Raw genomic sequence first — 22,837 nt, 5'->3', positions numbered from 1 at the left:
AAGAATATCAGTAGAAGATTGTCAAGCAGAGAAGTAACAGTGATGACGATCGATCGCCTATGCTTCGGCACGCGGTGTCATATTGTTCGGCTTAATGGAGTCGGAATGTACAGGAAGGCATGTGACGAGCCTCAGGCCATCATTTCAAGAAGACTGGAAGGTTAGCAGTTTCGAAGTGAGTAATAAATATACGGCAATGACATCTTCAAAGATGAGTTGTTATAGTAGGCCCTTTATCGTCAGTTGCCTTTAAATGGTCTAAATAGGCTTGTGATTCATCAAAATAGCCATATGGGATCATCGCATTGCCATGTGGGCGGGACCACAGGCTTTACGACATTAGGAAGAAACAGACAAGCTCTTTTTAGAGCTTCAGGAATAAAAGCTGTTCCTGAGAAAATAAGATCAGAAATGACGCTCGGTTGAAGGTCTGCGACCTTGAGCATCGAATCCAGCCATGACCCAGACAAAAACAAAGAAAGATACAGAGTTACAACGACCAAGTGGTTGATGTCAGCGTAGTTGGGCGTCTCTGCGTTGCTGTAGTCCAAGGTACTAGCAGTTTGCCCGCGTCTCCACCGCCGCCTCACCTCAACACCTTGACTAAGGTACTCCTACTGTCGTGTCTCTCTCTTCTCCCTCTCTGTCGGAACTGACCTAATCATTCTACCTAACCTAACCTAACTCTTCCCCTCCCACTCACCGGCTCTCTTGCTTCCCAAGCTTCTCCAACAGACTCTCTCGTCTGTTGTTGCTTGGTATTTTTCGATATCCTCTCCTCTTCAGCTCTTCCTCAGAAAATCAATTAAAACAGGACAAAAAAGGGCTGACTGCATCTAATACACCGAATTTTTTACTCCACTCACCCCTCTTCCTGATCTCAATCAGCCCAGGCTGTCAATCATTTGTCGTCTTCAGCCTGCAAAAAGTCACCTACTTACGGACAAGGGTCTCTCTGCCTTACTAAATCCTGTCTGACGTCGCAATCCTCCCGCACTTTCCTCCGCTCGCCCTTCTATATCTACTGATAGAACCGGTCTAAACCCGTCTCGCTCCTCATTGATTTCCCCACTCGAGGCTCGCTTCTCCATCGGACCTGGTCGTCATAGCCGCTATCATTCCTGGCCGAAACAACAAGAGCAAAATAGAACAGAAAAAAAAAAATCAACCTCCTTTCCTACCACAACGTCGGATCCCATCTGTCCCGCTCCCATCAAGAATCGTTATCAAGATCCTGAGCCCAGGATTATAGATATCTTCTATCTCGGATCCGTTGAACTACCCTAGTCAAGGGTGGTATCTGAAGGAAAATGGTAGACCGGGAGCCAGGTACACCTACCTGGAAGTTCACACAGTGAGTCCCCAGCGCATAGATCTTTTGTCACAGGGGTCCCATGGTCTAAGCTACGCCAATCATTGATTGCTTCCTTCATGTCCAATGGTGCTTAAAAATGGGTATCTGGACGGGAAGGATGGGTTCTGCCGATGTCCTGGTGTTGCACCTAGGCTCATGCGTTCCTTTCGCAGACCAAGCCACTGACTATTTTGAAATAGATGCTTTGGTGACAAAGGCGATGTGGAAGATATCACAGAAGGTATGATGAGCATCTTATGTCGTACACTCGATTACCACAGGTACTCGATCGTGACGACGGTTTGAATCGCAATGAAATGAACAACCGAATCCTAACATTGTCACAGCGGATATCATTTCGACTGTCGAGTTCGACCACACCGGTAACTATCTGGCAACGGGAGACAAGGGGGGAAGAGTAGTACTGTTTGAGCGGAACGAGACGGTAGCGACGACCCTTTCTTACCACAGCGATGCACAAGGTTCTAATGAGTCAACCAGAAAAAAACCTGCGAGTATAAGTTTCACACCGAATTTCAGTCGCACGAGCCGGAATTCGATTACCTAAAATCACTAGAGATCGAAGAGAAGATCAACAAGATAAAGTGGTGTAGACGACAAAACGCTTCCCATTTCCTCCTTTCGACGAATGACAAAACAATAAAACTGTGGAAGGTGTTTGACAAKTCGCTGAAGGTGGTGGCAGAGAACAACTTATCGAACGAGCTTACACCCGCGGGTGCTGTTGGTGGTGGAGGGGCGCCGCGCGCGCCCCGTTTATCCTTCAAGGATGCATCAGCTCTGAAGCTTCCACGGATGACACATCATGATACGGTCGTTGCAGCTGTCCCTCGGAGGACATATGCAAATGCTCACGCATATCACATCAACAGCATTTCTGTGAACAGTGATGGGGAGACTTTCATCAGCAGCGACGATCTTCGAATCAACCTGTGGAACCTTAACATTCAAGACCAGAGCTTCAACATTGTCGATATCAAACCTGCAAACATGGAAGAGCTGACAGAGGTCATCACAGCTGCTGAGTTCCATCCCACTAGCTGCAATTGGTTCATGTACGCCAGCTCGAAAGGCACAATCAAGCTTGCCGACATGCGGCAGCGAGCGTTGTGCGATGAGCATTCGAAGCGTATGTGGTCCCACGCTCGCTATGAAATACAGGAAACCCTTGACTGACCCTACTTTCCATGACAGTCTTCGAACAAGAGGAAGATGCCTCGTCTCGCTCCTTTTTCTCTGAAATCATCTCATCTATCTCGGACGTCCGTTTCTCACACGACGGCCGGTACATTGTGTCAAGAGACTACCTCACAGTCAAGATCTGGGATGTCAACATGGAGAGGCAACCGGTGAAGACCATTCCAATCCACGAGCATCTACGGCCACGATTGTGTGACACGTACGAGAACGACAGCATCTTTGACAAGTTTGAGGTGGTCTTCTCGGGTGATGCGGAGAACGTTATGACCGGAAGTTATAACAACAACTTTATGATCTACCCCACGGACTCTAGCAAGGAAACGGAGATCGTACTGCAAGCAGACAAGTCCGCCTTCAAGGCCAAGAAGGTCGGTGTCCCGACACCTATGAATAAAAACGGCAAGAAGAATGGGTCCAGGGCTGGTAGCCCCGCTGGTCCGGGCAGTCGGATGAAGAAAGAGACCGATGCGGATCAGATCGATTTCAACAAGAAGATTCTTCACATGAGCTGGCATCCTTATGAGGATAGCATTGCCATTGCTGCTACAAATAACGTGAGTATCCTTCCTCTACTTTCCCCTCCTGTGTCGTTCTGGTGAAATTTGCAAGGGAGCTAATACTATCGGAACAGCTGTTTGTCTTCTCCGCCTTGTAAGACTATTGACCGTATAGGTTTACATCACAATTGGATGGTCGGGTCAGAAAATGAGACTTTGAGGCAATCCTTTTGAGCAAAGTATAGTGCAGAAGAAATGAGGTTACTAGCAGCATCCGCAGTTCCACAATCCAAGTTGCCAGTTCCAAATTCAGAATCTTTTTCCTAGCTTTCGGTTGGAGTGATGTGTGGTCTCTCTCTTTTGGATGATTGATGCTTGGGGGCGTTTTGGTGCGAGGTTTAATAGAGAAAGAAGACGAGAAGCAGTCGGTGGTGACCCTTTTCCCTTTTCTCCCCATAACACAACCTCTGCTCATTGCGTCCTTTCCGCCCTTTGTGTGTCTTCCTGGGCGAGGAGGCGTATATGCCTTACGCTTGATGCATTGCTGATCTACAGCTCAAATATGCTGGCTGCGTCACGAGTGATAATATCACCATTCAGTCGGAATTTGAGTACATACTTCTATCTAGTGTGATAAATGGATCATGGAGATATTTTGGTCTTTGCTTGATGAAATCTTGTCCTAGAAGCACTTCGTTTTGTAATGCTTTGTCGGTCGGTCTTTCAGGGATCACAATCACAATCTGCCCAAATATATCGGCTGCGGTTCTTTTTTGTTGTAAATTAAAAACTATCATGGGTATATCAAGCATAGTCATCCCAAGTTCGAAAAGCAATGTTGTAAACTCAATGGAGACAAGAACCTTATTTCAAGGACTGCAGCACTCTACGTCTTTTAGAGTACTCACCGAATCCTTCCTGTCAATGACGTCGAAAGCCCTGAGTGACACTTTTAGCGCCAAAGGGGCAGAAAAAGCCCACAGAGAATGATGAAAGTTTGTCAAACAGTCAAACACAACGAGAAAAAAGGGTAAAGGTCAGCAGAGGGCAGAATAATCCACCAATCAGCCAATCAGACTGTGATCGCAAAGCCCGGAAAAGCTTCGTCCCGGGCCATGCACTATAGACGAAAGTGGTTAGCGTCCTGAAAGCCTCCGCCTTGTCTCTTGGAGACCAGCCGTGGCCCGTCGCGCGCAAACCATCATCCCCAACTGATCTACTGCTTGTGTTGGCTGAGGCTGTTTTTGGTCTTCTAACTCGTTGCCCTTGCTTCTTTGCCCATACTTCTGCTTCTTCTCCGACCTGGTTTTTTTCTACCTTGTGTTAATCTTGTCTGTGGTAATCCAAGCTCTGCAGCACAGTGATGGCTTTGTGAAATGACCAGGAGCAAGAACACTCGAGAGTGCAAAAACGAAGAACCGATCTAGAGCTTTGGCTAAAGTCTCTCTACCGTTTTTCTGCCCTCTTCCCCATTCAAACCTCATACTCCTCCTGTAATTCGGAGCAGGACTCTGTTGTTTGCATCTTGTTCATGCAGAGATCATGAACTCTTCTGGCAGTGATAACTGGCACCCTGCCGGTGGCCCTCCTTCGCACCCTGGGATGGACCAGATGAGCCAACCTCGTCCTTTGGGTTCTTTCAGGTATTATAATCTACCGAGCATTTCTGATTTGCAGAGGCCTTTTCGCTGACTCTTCTTTTGAACTTACAGCCAGAACCCCCCCTCTCAGCAGGGCCCATCGTCACAACCCACCGGTCCAGTCCTTCCGCCTCCTGCTGGTTAGAACACGACTTCACATGCTATTTTGTGCTTGGATCGTTAGCTGACCATTTGTTGCTCCAGGTCCTTACCATCCCGCGAACCAGAACCCCGGTCACTCCCTCCCCGGGCTAGCGGAGTTGAGTCAGGGTCACGGTGGCCCTCATCAACCCGCATATGGCCAGCACCCTGGAGCTCCGTCACACGCTACAGGTCACTCGTTACCGGGTATCGGTCAGACAATGCAACACCCTTCTCCACAGTCCCTCAACCGAGAGCGCGAGCGAGATTCGAGAGAACGTGAGTTGATCGAAAGACAGCGACAACAGGAGGAAATGGTCCATAGAGAACGTGAACAGCGTGAGCGCGAACGCGAGCAGCTGGAACGCCAGCAACTCGAGCGTCAACGTGAACAACAGCATCACCCTGTGCAGAGTCATACTGGGTCGATTCCCCTGCATCAACCAGTGGCGTCGAAAGTGCCAAATTCCATTCACGGGCCCAATGGGCTCTTGTCTAATCTGGGGTCAAATCCACCAAACGGCCCTCAAGGCGCTATGCAACCATCTGGGGCCCCTGGTGGTCTCTACGGCGCTCAGATGCAGCATGAGGGCACTCCAAGGACGTATATGCAGCACCCGTCCGGGCCCCCTGGACAACCCATGATGTTCAACGGCTCGGGTGGCCCAATTCCTGGAAACGTTGCAGCTCTCGCGCAGGGACAGCAACCTATCCTCAATGTGAGTACCCTTTCCTTCTTTCCTTTTATTTGATTTATTTTCCTTCTTCGCTCCTCGGGTATTCGGGATTGGGACACAGGAAAGTATTCTTTAAGTCTTGCATATCTGGTACCTCGACGGAGTCTCGGCATGTGCAGTTACCTGTGGACAGTCCGGGGATAACTACAGCAAGCACCGTTTTCTCACCTCAATTGCATCTCGTCTGGAGCTCTTCATACTGACCAGCTCATCAGGATGCACTTAGTTATTTGGACCAGGTCAAGGTTCGTTTTGTGGACCAGCCTGACGTCTACAATCGCTTCCTCGACATAATGAAAGATTTCAAGAGCCAAGCGTAAGGGTTCTGTCCCATTCGGATGTTCTTCGCTGACCCAAGCCAGGATTGATACACCGGGAGTCATTCAGCGTGTCTCCACCCTTTTCAACGGGCATCCCGCTTTGATCCAGGGATTCAACACGTTTCTGCCGCCAGGTTACCGCATTGAGTGTGGAACAGAGGACAATCCAGATGCGATCCGTGTGACCACCCCCTCAGGCACGAATACTTTGAATATGCCCCGACCTCGTCCCTCAATGGACCCTGCGGGAGACATGGGACCCGCTGGTGGCATGGGCTCACATGGACGCACTGACTACTACGATCAAGCGCGACCTGGTTGGCAACAGCAGCCCCAGGGTCAACAACAACAAGGAAGTCTTCCAGCTTCCTACTCCCCTGGATCTCGTATGATGGGCCCTGGCATGTTCGGGCAAGGCGCACAAGGTCAGCCTCAAGATCATCACTTTGACTACCCGACCCAACAAGAGCAGCAAGCTGCAGCGGGTGCTGCAGCAATGGCCCACCAGCAAGACCAACGTGGTGTCTCACAACTTCAGGGTGCCGTGGCCGCTTCCGCAGCCATGGGACGACCTGGAATGATGCAGGTGTCTCCTGCTTCTGCACAAGCCGCCAGTTTGTCCCAGCCCATGAACAGTTTGGCTGGCATTGGTTCAGGTATGTTGCAGGGCACGCAAGCAGACTTGAACAAACGCGGACCAGTGGAGTTCAACCATGCAATCAGCTATGTGAACAAGATCAAGGTTGGTTGTTCCTTTTACGGTGGTGTCAAATGGCAAAAGAACTCTCACTAAAACAATCCCTTTGGTAGAATCGCTTCGCCAGTGCACCCGAGATCTACAAGCAGTTTCTTGAAATCCTCCAGACATATCAACGCGAATCAAAGCCAATTCAGGATGTCTACGCTCAGGTAACCCAATTGTTCAATACTGCACCAGATCTGCTGGAGGACTTCAAACAGTTTCTCCCCGAATCTGCGGCACATGCCAAGCAGCAAGCGGCTGCTCGTCAAGCTGAAGAGGCGATTCCCATTAGCAATGTGCGAGGAGAACCCGGCTATCCAAGCGCGGGCGGCCTACCATCACAAACACCTGGTCGGGATATGAAAATGCCGCCCTTGGGTCAGTTTAATGTCAAGGACTCTGCCAAGGAGGGCAAGAAACGCAGGGGTGGTCCTAGCGCTCCTTCGACGATGACCTCTTCGATTTCCGGACCCTCAGCGGGTGCTGAGGCCGCTAGGATGGCTGATGCCCAGGCGGGTCGCCCTGCAGCCCTACAGACCAGCAGTGCCAACAAGGTGAGCGAAATCTAATTCCGCGCCATTCACACGCCTGATCTCTTCTGCATTCACAACCCGTACCTGACCCCTCTGGCCCTTTACTTTACGTCGTCGCTTCCCTGAATATCCTTTGCACGTTGCGTCACCCTTTCTCTCGCCTTTTCCCACTGTTAGATTTGCCATGCACCTGAATGTGACAACTCACAAAATATGCAGAGAGCGAAAGTGCACCATGCCAAACCAACCCAAGCAGAGGTCCCTGCTGTTTCGCCGACGCTCATACCCGCTCTTCCTGAGCCCATCCAGCCCACCCAGACGATGACGCCCAGCCAAGAAGAGTTTGCCTTCTTCGATCGAGTCAAAAAGTACATTGGGAACAAGTCGATGTTCAACGAGTTCCTCAAATTGTGTAACTTATACTCTACCGACCTCATTGACAGGAATGTCCTGATCAAGAAAGCCGCTGGGTATATTGGCTCGAACCCGGAGCTTATGGCCTGGTTTAAGCGTTTCATGCATATCGATGAACCTGAAGACAAGGTCATTGAGACGAAGCCCAAACAGGAGTCTGGTGTTGTGAACCTGTCGCACTGCCGTTCCCTTGGACCCAGCTACCGTCTCCTTCCGAAACGTGAGCGCCAGAAACCCTGCAGCGGCCGCGACCAACTGTGCTACAGTGTTCTGAATGATGAATGGGCGTCCCATCCCACTTGGGAGTCTGAAGACTCTGGATTCGTGGCCCACCGCAAGAATCAGTTTGAAGATGCTTTGCACCGTATTGAAGAGGACCGACATGACTATGACCACCATATCGAGGCCTGTACTCGCACAATTCAGCTTATTGAACCGATTGTTCAACAATTCCTGGTGATGACTGAGGCGGAACGAGCGGCCTTTAAACTCCCGCCAGGTCTTGGCGGCCAGAGTGAGGCTATTTACCAGCGAGTCATCAAGAAAGTATACGACCGACAGCGCGGAGGGCGAATCATCCGTGAAATGTTCGATAGACCGTGCCACGTCCTTCCGATTGTGCTCTTCCGTCTGAAGCAGAAATGCGAAGAGTGGAAAGCCAGTCAGGTAAGTTATTCGGATAATCTATGCTGAGAGATAAACCGCTAACATTTTTTGGCGCAGCGTGAGTGGGATAAAGTCTGGCGGGAGCAAACGCAAAAAGCGTACTGGCGCAGTTTGGATCATCAAGCAATTGCCAGCAAAGCGACCGACAAGAAGCTATTTGTGGCAAAGCATATCCAGAACGAGATTCAGAGCAAGTTTGAGGACGCCAGGGGGTTACGCAAGAGCGGATTCCAGATTCCCAGACATCAGTTCGAATTTACCTTTGATGATCCGGCTGTCATTATCGACGCCACTCAGTTGCTATTACTTTTCATTGACCGGAACTCTGCTGGATTCGGAGCCGATCCCTCAAAGGTCATGGCGTTCATCAAAGACTTTGTGCCGATCTTCTATGGCATGGATCGTGATACTTTCCACATGTACATGAACGAGATCTCGAGTGACTCTCCGTCCGGGGAAGACGGTGACGACGAGAGCTTGGCTGCCGAAGACGTCTCGACTTGGCGCAATCGGAAAGGCGTGAATGGAAAGAAGATGGATCTCCTCCGCGATGTGCTCGAGCGGCGCAGTGAAAAGGCCAATCGGTCGGACAAGGACCGCAGTACTCCCGCCAGCCGTGATGGCACCCCAGATGCCGTTCTGGTCCCATCAACTCCCGTTCCCGAGCCTGCTGAGGCGTTTGACGTTGCGGAGCTGAAGTGGATGGAACATCCTGGGCAAGGGAACTTCAATCTGCAGCGAGAATACGCGCTGAATGAATCCTACGTCAAGAAGGTTCATCATTTGTATGCCAATCTGAACATCTACTGCTTCTTCCGCACTTTCGAGATCCTCTATTCGCGACTCTTGCGGATCAAGATGCACGAGAAGGACGCTCACGAGCATGTGCGCCGGGCGCTGATCCCCAAACCCGCCCGTGACCTCGGTCTCATTGACAAGCTTCCAACCGACTTCTTCTACGATTGCGACCCGAAGGCCAATCTGTACCAACAGATTGTCCGCATGTGCGAGGAGGTCATCAAGGGCGACATGGATGCCTCGCACTTGGAGGAGACACTCCGCCGCTACTACTTGCGAAGCGGGTACCAGCTGTACAACCTGGAAAAGATGTTTGCCGGAATCGCCAAGTTTGCTGGCTCCATCTTCAATGGCGACTCCAAGGATCGCAGTGCCGATATTATCAATCTCTTCTTCAAGGAGCGGGACAGGGAGGAGACGACACATAACCAGGAGATCCAGTACCGCAAGCAGGTGGAGAGGCTAGTCAAGGACGGTGATATCTATCGTATTACCTATGTAAGTGCTCCCTCTGTTTGGTCCATCATTGCACGTCCAAAGCTGACTGGACGTTTTATAGAACCCTCAAACCAAGAAGACCACCGTGCAGCTGCTCACCCCAGAGGACGCAACCTTGGAGAACGAAGAGCTGAGCCAGGAAGCGCGCTGGTCGTACTACGTCTCTGCCTACACGATGCGTGATCCTACGGAAGGTGTTCCATTTTCGCAGATGCGCATGCCCTTCCTAAAGCGGAACCTGCCGCCCAAGCTTGAGCAAGAAGAGGAGTACAATCGCTACTATCGGCCGCTGGTCCATCAGGATGGTCTTATCATCCGGATCTGTGCCAACAGCTATCATATTCTGTACGAACCCGGGAGCTGCGATTGGTGGTGGCGTCCCAAGGCTCCCTCAGAGGAGTCGCCTGAAGACATCGCCAAGGAGGAGGCCGCTGTCAAGGAGAGACGGCGCGATCGGTTCATGGAAAAGTTTGTCAACAACCCCAGCTGGGCGCAGGGGCTCAGCAAGGACCAAGTCGACGAGTCCAACCAACGATTCCGCTCGTGGATTAAGGGCCCTGAACCTGAGAAGGAGATGGAGAAGGCCCCGCCGGGCGCGACGGAAGAGGCCGGCGCCGAGGAGAAGGGTGATAAGGAAGATGCCGAGATGCCTGACGCAGAATCCGCGGCACCTGAGTCCAAGGAGCAATGACCCGATGAACGCGGAAGGCAGATTCAAGCTGGCCAATTGTCTTGACTCCATCTATGATTTTAATTTGATGCTTTCTTCTCAACGCTTCGGTGGTTGTTGTTACATATTCTCCTTTCATGATCACAGCAGTGCCGTTTCTCCAAACTGTATGGTTAGCGAACAGACTGAACGGTTGCACAAATGGGGGTTTTTTTCTGTTTATCGTCGGGAGTCTTGTCTGGCGAGGCTCACTGAGCCCAACAGCGAGATCCTGACTGGGATTGGTGTAGAGGGTCCTGGGATGGATGAAATATGATTGGTCTATCTATTTATACTTGTACTTTAGGGAATCGGCATATCTGCCTAGCTTTATGATTTAAGAATGATTGATCCTTTGAACGCATTTGCGATTTGTTTTGCTCGCGGGGGATATATACTATATAACATAGACCCCCGATCAACTTCTCGACCCACAGTCCGGACACGGAAATCCGGAGTGAGTCTGGAGATGAGACAACCTTGGTTCTGATGGGTACCTGGAAATCTCTGATCTGTCATCTGCAAGTCGAACAGCCGAACACTGCCTTCAGGAGAACTCTGTAGCTGAAAGGAAGCGTCGAAAGCTCCGTGTGGCCGAACATCCATAGCCGATACAGCCCGAGACTTGGCCGATGGGCGAGACCCGGACAAGGCTCGGAGTTGGCGTCCTCGGGATCGAGTCCAGACAGTCATTAAGCTTGAGCATGATCTTTTTGGAGGATTATTTGTTATTCGACTCGGAAACTGCTGATATGCAATAGTTGATCTCGAATAACTCAGCAGTAGTTTTATCATTGTTATATCCAGATGCTGCGTGGAAGAAAGAGAGGAGGAACAGCAAAACGAGAAAAGGCCGAGAGTTTGCCGCGTGACGTCAGTGTGAATGACGCACCGGAAAGAAACAAAAGAACGTTTTGAGACATTGGAGGGAATCCGGAGGGAATCAAGAAAAGAGAACAGAATCTGGGGTTGAGAAGGCAGAAAGTATCCCAGTCATGCTTAATTGAGTGCTCTCTTTGCCTTGTCCTCTGGGGAAAATGATGAGATCTATGCTGTTGAGCATGCTTGTACTCCGTGGATCCTTAGTATATGAGCCCACTCACCCAGTTACCCTCTAGAGAGTTTAAAGGGGACCATGGCTATTACTATTACTACTCCTATTGCATAGAATACCTCAACTTCCCATTTCCGTAACCCGGACAGGGGGATTTCTCCGCCTTGGGCAATCAATCACGCTGCCCGTGGGGAGTTTGTTTCCGTGGCGCAACTATTTCTATCCTTCGTTTCCTCCTCTCTCGTCATCCCATCCGCCCTCTTCCTTCTTTTCTTTCCCCTTCTCTTCCCCCCTCTGACAACTCCTCTCCACTCTTTGCGCTCACTCTAAACCTCCCACCACACAATGGCTGCGTCCGCACTTTTGAAAAGCCGTGTGAGACGGCCCTCCTACCTCCAGAAGTTGGCGAAGGCTGAAGATCTCATCGATCTCTTTCCCCATGGATCATACATCGGCTGGTCCGGATTCACGGGTGTTGGCTACCCCAAGTAAGTTGACCTTTTGAGATCGACAGCAAGTATCGCAGCTGACGCCTGATTGCTCTGCTTAGGAAAGTGCCTACCGCGCTCGCTGATCATGTCGAGAAGAACAACCTGCAGGGAAAGCTACAGTACACCTTGTTCGTTGGTGCCTCCTCAGGTGCCGAGACAGAGAACCGATGGGCGCGACTGAATATGATTGAGCGGCGGAGCCCTCATCAGGTTGGTAAGGAGATTGCCAAGGGGATCAATAACGGTCAGATCAAGTTCTTCGATAAGCATCTGAGCATGTTTCCTTCGGACCTTGTCTATGTGAGAAACCCCAAGACCGTAAAACAGAGCGGGTGCTAATCGTGACAGGGCTGGTACACGTTGAACAAGCCCAAGAACAGGATCGACGTTGCTGTGATTGAGGCGTCGGCCATCACTGAGGATGGAGGCATCATTCCCGGTGCTTCCGTCGGTGCGTCCCCAGAACTGATCCAGATGGCCGACAAGGTCGTCATCGAGGTCAACACGGCCAGTCCGTCGTTCGAGGGTCTGCACGATATCACCATGTCGGAAGTTCCTCCGCGCCGGAAGCCGTACCTGATCATGCAGCCCGAGGACCGCATTGGAACCCCCCACATCCCCGTCGACCCGGAGAAGGTCGTCGCCATTGTCGAGTCCGACTACCCGGACCAGACGCTGCCCAACGCGCCCGAGGATGCAACCTCGCAGGCCATTGCCGGCAACCTGATCGAGTTCCTGAAGCACGAGGTCAGGCACGGCCGTCTGCCCCAGAACCTGCTCCCCATCCAGTCCGGTATTGGAAACATCGCCAACGCGGTCATTGGCGGCCTGAGCAAGGGCGGTGCGGACTTCACCAACCTCAAGGTCTGGACTGAGGTGTTGCAGGATTCCTTCCTGGATCTCTTCGACAGTGGGAACTTGGACTTTGCCACTGCCACCTCCATCCGGTTCTCCCCCGATGGATTCAAGCGGTTCTACGATAACTGGGAACGCTATGCGGGCAAGCTTCTGCTGCGTTCTCAGCAGGTTTCCAACTCGCCCGAGATCATCCGCCGTATTGGATGTATCGGCATGAACACTCCCGTCGAGGTGGATATCTACGCTCATGCCAACAGCACCTGTGTCATGGGCTCTCGGATGCTCAATGGTCTAGGAGGATCTGCCGACTTCCTGCGCAACTCCAAGTACAGCATCATGCACACCCCCAGTACCCGTCCCAGCAAGATCGATCCTACCGGTGTCAGCTGCATAGTGCCTTTCTGCACTCACATTGACCAGACTGAGCACGATCTTGACGTCGTTGTGACTGAACAGGTAAGCTATCTTCTTAATCATTGGTTGGATTCAATTGACATTGTCCAGGGTCTTGCCGACGTGCGTGGTCTGTCTCCTCGCGAACGTGCTCGCGTCATCATCAAGCAGTGCGCCCACCCCGACTACCAGCCCATCCTTACGGACTACTTGGACCGGGCTGAATACGAGTGCCTGAAGAAGGGCATGGGTCACGAGCCCCATCTGCTCTTCCAGGCCTTCAAGATGCACCAGAACCTGCAGGAGAAGGGAACCATGAAGATCGCTGGCTGGGACTAGATGCACTGCGAACAAAACTAATCTACGACAAAATATATACCATTATCATTAGAAATGGCGTCGCTGGATGTCATTGGCGACACTGGGTCATCTTGGGTTACGGAGTCTTGTATCATTATGTGTCTAGCGGTTAACTGTTCTTGTAGTGACCAACAATCAATTTTGTTCTACATGGAATAGGTCCCTCTCTGGCCTCCCTTCGACTCTGTGCAGTCAGTCGGAGATAGGCAGGGCTGGCGGACATAAGATGCTGCAGAGCTTATGGAGTGAGAACGGATCCCTGCTGTTTCAACACCATGCTTGGTAATCAGTAAGGTACCTTTGTTCATGTTGCAGAGTACATAAGAGTCATCATCGTCATCATCAGCAGCAGCAGCATTCGCGTTGGAGCTTGAGAGCAGATTCTCTCCCTTCCACTCTCCATCCGCCAACATAGCCCTACTTCCTCCTACATCAACAGTTACTAGTTCTACAAAGATATTCCCACAATGACAACCCCAACTCCAAACCTCATCTCCACCAACAAGCTCTCCGGCACCCGCGTGCTCATCATCGGCGGCACCTCGGGCATCGGCTTCGCCGTCGCCCGCGCCGCCCTCGAGCACGGCGCCAGCGTCCTCGTGGCCAGCTCCCGCCCCGAGAAAGTCCAGTCCGCCGTCTCCCGCCTCCACACCTTCTACCCAGACGAGCAGTTCACCGCCAGAGTAGCCGGCACCACCGTCGACCTCGGGGACGAGTCTACCATGGAAGCAAACATCCTGGCTCTGCTCGACAAAGCCACACAGCCTGATCTCTTCCCGTCTAGCCCCTCGCCCAACGCCGTCGACGGCCGGGTCCTCCTGGACCACATCGTCTTCACAGCCGGCGACCTGTTCAAACTCCTCCCGCTCACAGACCCAGCGCTTGATCCCGCATACATCCGCTCCTTGACCACCGTCCGGGTGCTGGGCGGCTTGATGCTCGCGAAGCACGTCCCGGCGTACATGGCGCAATCGGCGCGGTCGTCGCTGACGCTGACGAGCGGGGCGGTGGCGATGCGGCCGCCGCCTGGGTACAGTGTCGGTGCTCTGATTGCGAATGCGATTATCGGGCTTGGGCGGGGCCTGGCGGTTGATCTTGCGCCGGTGCGAGTGAATGTTGTTGCACCGGGGGCGGTGCGGACGGAGCTGTTCGATGGGTTTCCTGAGGAGACGCTTGAGAGGCTTAAGGGGAGGTCGTTGACGGGGGAGTTTGGGAGGCCGGAGGATGTGGCGGAGGGGTATTTGGGGCTCATGAAGGATGGGTTTGTGACGGGGGGTGTGGTTCAGTCAGATGGGGGGATGGCGTTGAAGTCTTGACCTCACTAATGTTTATACTTGTTTAATGTAATTGGTAAGGAAGATTGTAATGAGGCAATGAATGAAATTGATGCTAATGCTATGCTGCTGCTGATGCTGTACTGAACGCTAAACCGTGATATCATAACATGACCATAACCAACCAAAGACACAACATCCCATGCTATGAATCTGTCGGGGGACGATAGGCTCCTCCCGTAAACCTGACCAGTTAGCTCATTGGATATATACCGAAGGACAGAGAACGAAGGAACATACCGACTCCACAGGAAACTAAACAGCCCCTGTGATTGATCCTGGCTGCGCTTGGCCCAGCCATGGTCGACATTATAGTGCTTCACGTCTTGGAGGCCGGCAAAGAGCCCTCGTCCAGCCGTTGGGTGCTGCACCGATCATCCGTTAGTTCTGCATGCCAATAAAGAGCGCATAGTGACAGCGAAGTACATACGCGACGTTCCGCGCCAGAGCGAACCCAGAGATCAGCTCCATAGTCATTTTGGAGACGAGAGGAGGAGGATTCCGTCATTCTGTCACGACGACTGCTTTGAGTTTGGTTGATGTTGTATGCGCTGCTTGCTGCTGCGATCAATGCGTCCTCGCGAGGTATCAGACTGATGCTGAATTGTTTGAGTGATGATGAATATAGATATACATCCCACCTTCACCCACCCACCACCCTCTTTATATCTTGGAGACTTCCCAGCTCCCAAAGGAAAGCGATTGAACCATACCAAAGGCAATTGTACTTCCGAATCACCTTACCTGACGCCGGAATCGAGATGTCGACGATACCCACAGGTTCGTGATGTTTCTGTAGGGTAAATGCGGAGGCTGAAAAGCGCCATCCAACCAAAATTACAGAAATCATTGGGAATACAAATGATGAGAGCATGATAGGATGGCGTGGTCAAGGATCGTGGCGCGGTGAGTTGAGGTGGTGTGGTCGCCGTATATGCAGGTGGCATGATCTTAGACAGGCATGTTCCAACTTCCATGTCTTGCTGTGTACTTTGCCCTGTGACGAGCTAGCCTGTGGAAAGTCAGGATTCGGTTTGTATAATTCTCTGTGATTCCATTTTTTTTTTGATAACCAATAAGCCAGATTGTGGTTGGTTGGTTGGTTTCCGAGGTACATTCTGCTGTCATGCGACGGGAGAGACGATGCTGTTGGTGTTGATTATGTGGATCGAGCAGCATAGATACAATTCGAATAAGAAACTGTCGGAGATTTACGGGATAGTCTCTCCTTCTAGTAACATCAAGTCGGAAATGAAAGCAATGTAAGAAGAGTCCAGCTCCGTTTGAATGAGACTTGGAGTCAGTCTTGCCAGTCGCGGCCTTAACGGTTCTAATCGCAAATCGATGATACCAGCAGAGACAAATTGGTGAGGAAGAAGTCCAAAGAATGATATCATATCATATTCACCAATCCTTGAACTGCAAAATTAAAAAAAAGAGAACTAATGACCAGTGCCGGGCTCGACAGCGACCTTATTGGTGTCAACGATACGTGATAATTTGGGTCACCCTTTCTTCCCCAAAATGAACACCCATGGATTCGAGCTACCTTGCTTTTCTAAAGCCTCCTCTTCGCAGCTTTCATCATGACACCTCATACCACAACGAGCTTCTGTCATGGCTCCTTATATCAGAACGACCATATTTGATGCTCGATTGCTCCGCGGCCTAGCAGGCACTACGGTCACCACATATGACCTTGCCTCAGACGGTGCGTCACCAGAATCTACCTCCCGGACGTGGGTCATCACGGAGAAACTCGCGGAGAGGGCAGTTCCTATGACAGAGCACGATGTCAGAATGGGCCGCGGGTCTCTTCAAACAGTTGGCAAGTTTTGTGCCACCTTGACGAGGACCCGAAGCAGATAGCATGCATGCGAGTCTACCAACAGATTCCTATCACTGGAAACGGAGGATGCTGATCACACACACTGGCTGGACAGGCCGTTCCCCCTGGAGGCCTTTAAACTATTGCAGAGTGGACGCTGTAGCGCTGTTCCTCGCTTCCTTGGCCACGCGGAAAGAATACAAGGAGAGCACGACCTCCTTCCTGGCGGCTACATTAGATACTTTGTGTGGGAAAAGGTCCCTGGTGAGCCTCTGACAGAGGAATTCTTCTGGGGATTGGATGACGCCGCACGCGAAGACATCCGTTCCAAGTTCCGTGCCGCCTATAAGTAAGTCTATGCAAATCATAGGTAGGCAGACAGACAGGATACTAATATAATGAAAAGACAGGTACTTAGGTGCGGGGTAGCACCAGGTCAGTCTAGGACCTCGAAGATCATCTTTGATCAGTGCACAGGCAATCTGTACGTCGGTCATGGCATGCTATGTAAATGTGTTGGAAATACTCCGTATATACTAACGGACTACAGTCGCATTTCGGGTTTCCGAAGGGGATGGCCAATTATCGACCGACTTGAATGGTCAGAGGCTTGTTACGTCGAGTATGGACTAGCGAAGCCAAGCAAAGAGACAGACTGGTACCTTCACCCGGAAAAATGGGAGTGGTGAACTATCTTGCTGTCATGCAACGGGAAGAGATGCTGCAGTTGTTATGTTGATTGAGAGCGAAGATACAACTTGAACGAGAACTATCGTGGATTTATGGGACAACGTTGCTTCTAGTTAATATAAACTCGAAAATGAAAGCACATTGGAAGAAGAGCCCAGCTCCTTTGAAGGATGCATCCGCATTTTGTTACATAACCCCAACTAGTCCTAAGCAGGCTATCGGGTTGTGAGGCAGCCCCTGATCGTAGGTTGCCTTTACACACAACCCATTGGTATTCAGTGAGCATTCTCATTCTGCAACGAATGATTGTGATATATAGGGCATATAGTCATTTTGTTATACCAAGAATAGCATATCAATGTATTCTCATCACATCAATATGTTGTCCGCAGTTAGCCGATGGTCGATTACCACAAAGTTTCCTCGCTTCAATAGCCGAAGCTCAGGAGCCATCAACAGAAAATTGACAGTTTGACACCACCCCTGAGTTTACAGAGTAGTGTAATGCCTATTTGGGACTGGCCTTCTGACTCGTAAGGCTCTATTGAAACCTTGTCTTAGACAACGGCCCTAAGCCCGCTAGTGGACGGTATTGTGACTTTTGTCTCATAACCAAAGAGAGTGATTCGTACTTAGCAGATAATTTTGAGTAACAGTTATGAATAGCAACGTGCTAGGCTGCTAGTTCTCTGAGCGAAGTCACTGTTCAAAATCCACAGTCGAACTGTAGTAACAAGCGCTATCACCCCCTGAGCAGTGAGCAGGCTGGTTGGTCGAGCCTTCAGGGGTAAGCGAAAGGAATTGCCGGGCGTTGGGTTTCTGGGGATGTCACCCCGCAGTCTCAGGAACTGTTCTGTCAACTTAGGGATTATGATAGGTTAAGACGTAAAAAAAGCTGTAGCCACTGTATTCAGTCCAGCCGGGATGCTGAATTGCGAGTCAGGGGTTGTGCTGGAGAGAACGGGGACTAAACGGGCCCACGGTCGTGATATGAGATTTTAGCCCTCTATTCAAAAGCTAGCTGATCGTGCGCGTCACAACCTGGATAACATTCAATAGTTATCTATTCCACAGTTGGCGTCTAACGAATAGGGGATTTGACTTGTGAGATGGCAATCCTCGTCTCGGTTGCCGGCTTCAGCCCGAGCCAACTTTGGACCCAACACCTCGCTGAGATTTGCCACGGACACTGCTCCCTGTGTATGGAGACTATCGATACAGACTATCGGGACCAGACCCGAGTCTGGACATAGTCAGATCCAGAATGTCTCTTTGAAAGCGGAAAGTACCCAGCGACTATGAGGATAGTACCGTCCAAATGTCGATCAGCGGACTGATAGTAAGACAGCTCATTGATCGACTGGATGCGTGAATGGCGACCGTCCTGAAGCCTCGACGTTGAAGCCATTCGGTGGATAAATGCAGGAGTCCGTCCTCTTGCCAAATATACAACGCATGTCCGTGGCTGGCCGAGGCTCAGGTAACGCTCTCGAACCAGTCAGTTCAAAGCTCTAGTTACATGGGGCAGTTTGGTCATCGCTGGTCAAAAAGCCATTAGCCCTAGGAGCTATTGTAAACTATAGACGAAGATGATAATGGTGGCCAAAGATAGAAGCCTCATTGCTCAATTGGCCGCAAATTCAGTTCACAAGGCATCTATCCTAATTCAGATTTCTGATCTTCAGGGTAGCCTACCGGCTAGATGGAGAGTAAGGGCTAGGTACAGTGCAGAGTTTCATCTATTCATGGGTGCAGTTAATAATAACAACAGAGGTTGGTAAAATCGGTGGCTGAGGGACCTATCTATTCAGCAGCACAAAAATAAATCCACACAAAAATGAGCATCCCGACTTAAATTGTGGGTGGAACATCCGGAAATTAAAGCTCACAGCAACCTCCAATTAAACTCAAGAATGCAGGGTCACAGATAATACACTATACCTATCTTGGATTAGAGCTGCATGGTAACGAGTCAAATCTCCACATGGGCTGCATTAGCGGAGATGAGTGCCTTGCTGTGTTTTGCCGCTGGAACCAAGTTGCCTGAACATGGACAGCTCTCTGTTTCTTTCTCCTGTTGGAAGTCAAAAGCAGATGGGATCAAATGAAGTCACCAGACAGTTGGCCAGTTAATGAAGATGAGCTGGCGAGTCAAAAAGAAATGCAATAAGAGTCAGATTACCAGTCAGGATGACACGAAGTACCAACAAATTGACAATACGGACTACAGTGACTAGACGCAGTGGACGGGGGCTGAAACAATAACAATAACTTTAGTACTTGGTACTCCGGACCACCAAGCACGAGTCTCCTAACCGGACCAGCCACTGCAATCTATATTGCTTCAAAGTCCAGAGACCTCCATCGAACAATGGAGAAATGTTCTAGATGAAAGGATCTTCAATTGCATAGGGCATACGGAGTAGAAGATGGAGACGCAAAAATAGTTGGATCTTGTTCGAGTGAAAAATCTCTGAATAATAATGACACGGCGAAAGTCCCTCTTTTGACCTATGACCTCCGATCTCTGATTATCGTAAGGATCAACCTGCTCTAAGCCCAAACTTGACAATGAGCCCAGCGATGATTAGCCAGTGTTGACTGTAATTTCTTGCTGTTGTCAATGTTTTGTGCTCCTCCCCCCCACCCCTGACAAACTATCCGAGCCGTGCGGACTACCACTGGTTGACTTCCTCTGGGATCCCCTGCAACGCCCCCTCTATAGCTGCCAATGAGCATGATGCGGTGCCTGACTATGTCCAATGTAGTCTAACAGATCAGAGTAGTGCCTTACACCGCTGCTGCTGGAGTGTGCACTAAGCTAGGCTAATTTCCTTCAACTTCCCCCTTTTGGGGTGCTAGTCTCGGGTCCAGAACTAACGTACGTCGTATCTCTCTCTCTCTCTCTCTCTCTGTGTCTCTGTGCCAGACTCCAGGGGGTCCCCCCGGCCACGATCACATCAAGTGGGCTTTTGGCTTTTCTACCACCCGTTGGCCGCCCCTACTCGCCTCTTTTCTCCTTCTCTTTTCCCTTCTTCCTTCTCTTCTTCTTCTTCTCCTTTCTATCCCGAACTTCCTCAAGTCTCTTCATCTCAAGAAAACAAAAGAGGCCACCGCGCCCCTCCTTTACAAGCGCTTTATTCACTACCGCTTCACTCGTTCAGCGGGCATTCCTTGAAATCTGCAATATCTTTACATTCTTATCCACCATGAGGGGTGCTATTCTGGCCACCGCGGCCGCCATCGCGGGCACCGCCATGGCTGATGTCGCGCACATGCGTCGTCACGGCCACGATTCTTTCCACCAGCGTCGTGCTCTGTCTCAGCCTGCCCCCGAAGCTGATGCTACCTGCGGCTGCACCACCGAGGTCGTTACTGTCTGGGGCTCCCCTACCCGTAAGTATCCCGAAGTTGCGACCGAAATCTGACCGGAGCTGGTGATTGATATGACTCGATGCTTGGTTGATCATATCAAAAGGAGACAGCGCTTGCAAAGAGCCACTGCTAACGTCAATAGTGATCCCCGTTGCGACTTCCACTCCCAGCCCCGTCACTTCCCAGGCTGTCACCACTTTGCACTCGACCAGCACCAGCACCGTGACAGTTGTTGTCAGCCCCTCTAGTGCCGCAGCCACTTCCGCGTCCAGCTCGACCCCTGCTGCCCCTAAGGTCACTTTGCCCACTCCCGGCGTCACCACCTTCCCCTCGACTGGTGTCTACACCATCCCCGCCACCACTTTGACCGTGACCGACTCAACCACCGTGTGCGGAGCTACCACCACCGAGCTGCCCAGCGGTACTCACACCTACGGTGGTGTGACCACTGTGGTTGAGACCTCGACCACAGTTGTCTGCCCCTACGCCACCGTTGAGCCCTCTGGCACCACCGTGACCAGCGTGATCAGAACCACCACCTACGTCTGCCCCGCTGCCGGTACCTACACCATTGCTCCCACCACCACCTACGTCCCTACCAGCACCGTCGTTGTCTACCCCACTCCCGCCGTCATCACTCCCGGTACCTACACTCAGCCTGAGCAGACTGTGACCGTCACCCGTACCGACTACACCTATGTCTGCCCCTTCTCCGGCCAGAACGAGCCCACCTCCGCTCCTGCTGCCCCTAGCACCTCTACTGTTCCTGCCACTTCCGTCCCTGCCACCACCACCGCCGTGCCCTCCACCAGCTCTGCTGCCCCCTCCAGCTCCAGCAGCGCTCCTGCTTCCACCGGTGCTGTCAGCGGCCAGATGGGTATGACCTACACTCCTTACACCTCGAGTGGTAACTGCAAGGACAAGGCCTCCGTCCTCTCCGAGGTCGCCAACCTCAAGTCCAAGGGTTTCTCCCACGTCCGTCTCTACTCGGTCGACTGCAACAGCTTGGAGTACATTGGTGAGGCCGCCCGGACTTCTGGTCTCCAGATGATCCTTGGTGTCTTCATCAGCAGCTCTGGTGTCTCCGGTGCCCAGGACCAGATTACCTCGATCTCCAAGTGGGCCCAGTGGGATCTCGTCAGCCTGATTGTTATCGGTAACGAGGCCATCCAAAACGGCTACTGCGATGCTTCCACCCTTGCTGGCTTCATCTCCTCTGCCAAGTCCGCCTTCCAGCAGGCCGGCTACACCGGCAAGGTCACTACCACCGAGCCCATCAACGTCTGGCAGGCCTCTGGCTCCACTCTGTGCGGTGTTGTCGACATCATTGGTGCCAACATCCACCCCTTCTTCAACGCCGATGTCTCTGCCGACCAGGCCGGCAAGTTCGTTGCTCAGGAAATCCAGGTCCTTGAGGGCATCTGCCCTGGCAAGGATGTTCTCAACCTGGAGACTGGCTGGCCCCACGCTGGTGAAGCCAACGGCAAGGCTGTTCCCGGTGCCTCCGAGCAGGCTATCGCCATCAAGTCCATTGCCCAGGAAGTCGGCTCCAAGTCTGTCTTCTTCTCCTACTTTGATGACCTGTGGAAGGAGCCTGGTCAGTTCGGTGTCGAGCGCTACTGGGGTTGCTTCGACACCTTCAACTAAGCGCGGGTTGAGCTTGCGTTTTGAGAGAATCTAGGAAGGTTTGGAGTTATTCTCAATTTTCTGTCGGCCCAGGATATATCCTTTCATTTTTTTGTGTGTTCAACGACAGTTTCCACCTTATACCATTCTCAGTGTACCTCCAAGTTCCCACAGTAGATATAACTTTTTATTCATGTCTACCCCCTGGGCCGAATCGACTGTTTTCCTTGTGTATTCTCTTGTACATGCAATTTCATACTGATTGTAACTGCCTGTTCAAGTTCGTAACTGTAGCCGGGATCAATCATTCCATCCGCATGACTGTTCCAGTATCTGGTGATTTAAGCGGTCTCGCAGCAAAGGTAGACTACGACCCTATCACTAGTGCCTATCGATCTATATCTGCGTCAGCCAAGTCAGCATTCCATTCCTCTCTATCTTATCGTCCGTTCGTCTCCGCTCTCATAAACAAAAAAAGTAACAGCGGTATGACACTGCATTATCGACAAGATTAATCTACAAGTACAAGAAGAGGAACCCATATCTGCCGGCCATTAT

The 22,837-nt window shown here is 51.3% G+C and overlaps 7 protein-coding genes across 7 annotated transcripts; 6 read left to right on the top strand and 1 right to left on the bottom strand.

The window, feature by feature from the left end:
• Positions 1-1,310: 1,310 nt before the first annotated feature.
• On the top strand, positions 1,311-3,230 carry Asppvi_009598 (protein phosphatase 2A regulatory subunit CDC55; the record flags this gene model as incomplete). Its single annotated transcript, XM_043305448.1, has 6 exons — positions 1,311-1,354; positions 1,555-1,595; positions 1,702-1,799; positions 1,856-2,504; positions 2,570-3,129; positions 3,207-3,230. The coding sequence occupies 6 exons, from the start codon at positions 1,311-1,313 to the stop codon at positions 3,228-3,230; spliced, it is 1,416 nt and encodes a 471-aa protein (XP_043161383.1).
• A 1,384-nt stretch (positions 3,231-4,614) lies between these two features.
• On the top strand, positions 4,615-10,252 carry Asppvi_009597 (transcriptional regulator SIN3; the record flags this gene model as incomplete). The annotated part of the gene is made up of 9 exons (XM_043305447.1): positions 4,615-4,715; positions 4,785-4,852; positions 4,917-5,572; positions 5,806-5,906; positions 5,953-6,652; positions 6,721-7,206; positions 7,405-8,265; positions 8,323-9,561; positions 9,623-10,252. 9 exons carry the CDS (start codon positions 4,615-4,617, stop codon positions 10,250-10,252), a joined length of 4,842 nt encoding a protein of 1,613 aa, XP_043161382.1.
• Positions 10,253-11,669: 1,417 nt separating this feature from the next.
• On the top strand, positions 11,670-13,405 carry coaT (acetyl-CoA hydrolase ACH1; the record flags this gene model as incomplete). The annotated part of the gene is made up of 4 exons (XM_043305446.1): positions 11,670-11,812; positions 11,875-12,115; positions 12,164-13,129; positions 13,178-13,405. The coding sequence occupies 4 exons, from the start codon at positions 11,670-11,672 to the stop codon at positions 13,403-13,405; spliced, it is 1,578 nt and encodes a 525-aa protein (XP_043161381.1).
• Positions 13,406-13,893: 488 nt separating this feature from the next.
• On the top strand, positions 13,894-14,742 carry Asppvi_009595 (oxidoreductase, short chain dehydrogenase/reductase family; the record flags this gene model as incomplete). Its single annotated transcript, XM_043305445.1, has 1 exon — positions 13,894-14,742. One exon carries the CDS (start codon positions 13,894-13,896, stop codon positions 14,740-14,742), a length of 849 nt encoding a protein of 282 aa, XP_043161380.1.
• A 163-nt stretch (positions 14,743-14,905) lies between these two features.
• Positions 14,906-15,268, bottom strand: Asppvi_009594 (uncharacterized protein; the record flags this gene model as incomplete). Its single annotated transcript, XM_043305444.1, has 3 exons — positions 14,906-14,945; positions 15,001-15,125; positions 15,191-15,268. The coding sequence occupies 3 exons, from the start codon at positions 15,266-15,268 to the stop codon at positions 14,906-14,908; spliced, it is 243 nt and encodes an 80-aa protein (XP_043161379.1).
• Positions 15,269-16,377: 1,109 nt separating this feature from the next.
• On the top strand, positions 16,378-17,277 carry Asppvi_009593 (uncharacterized protein; the record flags this gene model as incomplete). The annotated part of the gene is made up of 3 exons (XM_043305443.1): positions 16,378-16,592; positions 16,704-16,937; positions 17,139-17,277. The coding sequence occupies 3 exons, from the start codon at positions 16,378-16,380 to the stop codon at positions 17,275-17,277; spliced, it is 588 nt and encodes a 195-aa protein (XP_043161378.1).
• A 3,210-nt stretch (positions 17,278-20,487) lies between these two features.
• btgE (putative cell wall glucanase (Scw11)) lies at positions 20,488-22,300 on the top strand (the record flags this gene model as incomplete). Its single annotated transcript, XM_043305442.1, has 2 exons — positions 20,488-20,674; positions 20,796-22,300. The coding sequence occupies 2 exons, from the start codon at positions 20,488-20,490 to the stop codon at positions 22,298-22,300; spliced, it is 1,692 nt and encodes a 563-aa protein (XP_043161377.1).
• Positions 22,301-22,837: the final 537 nt, after the last annotated feature.

This window comes from Aspergillus pseudoviridinutans (genome assembly GCF_018340605.1).
Source record: "Aspergillus pseudoviridinutans IFM 55266 DNA, scaffold_7, whole genome shotgun sequence".
Classification (NCBI taxonomy): Eukaryota; Fungi; Ascomycota; class Eurotiomycetes; order Eurotiales; family Aspergillaceae; genus Aspergillus; species Aspergillus pseudoviridinutans.
This window is presented reverse-complemented; position numbering and strand designations above follow the sequence as displayed.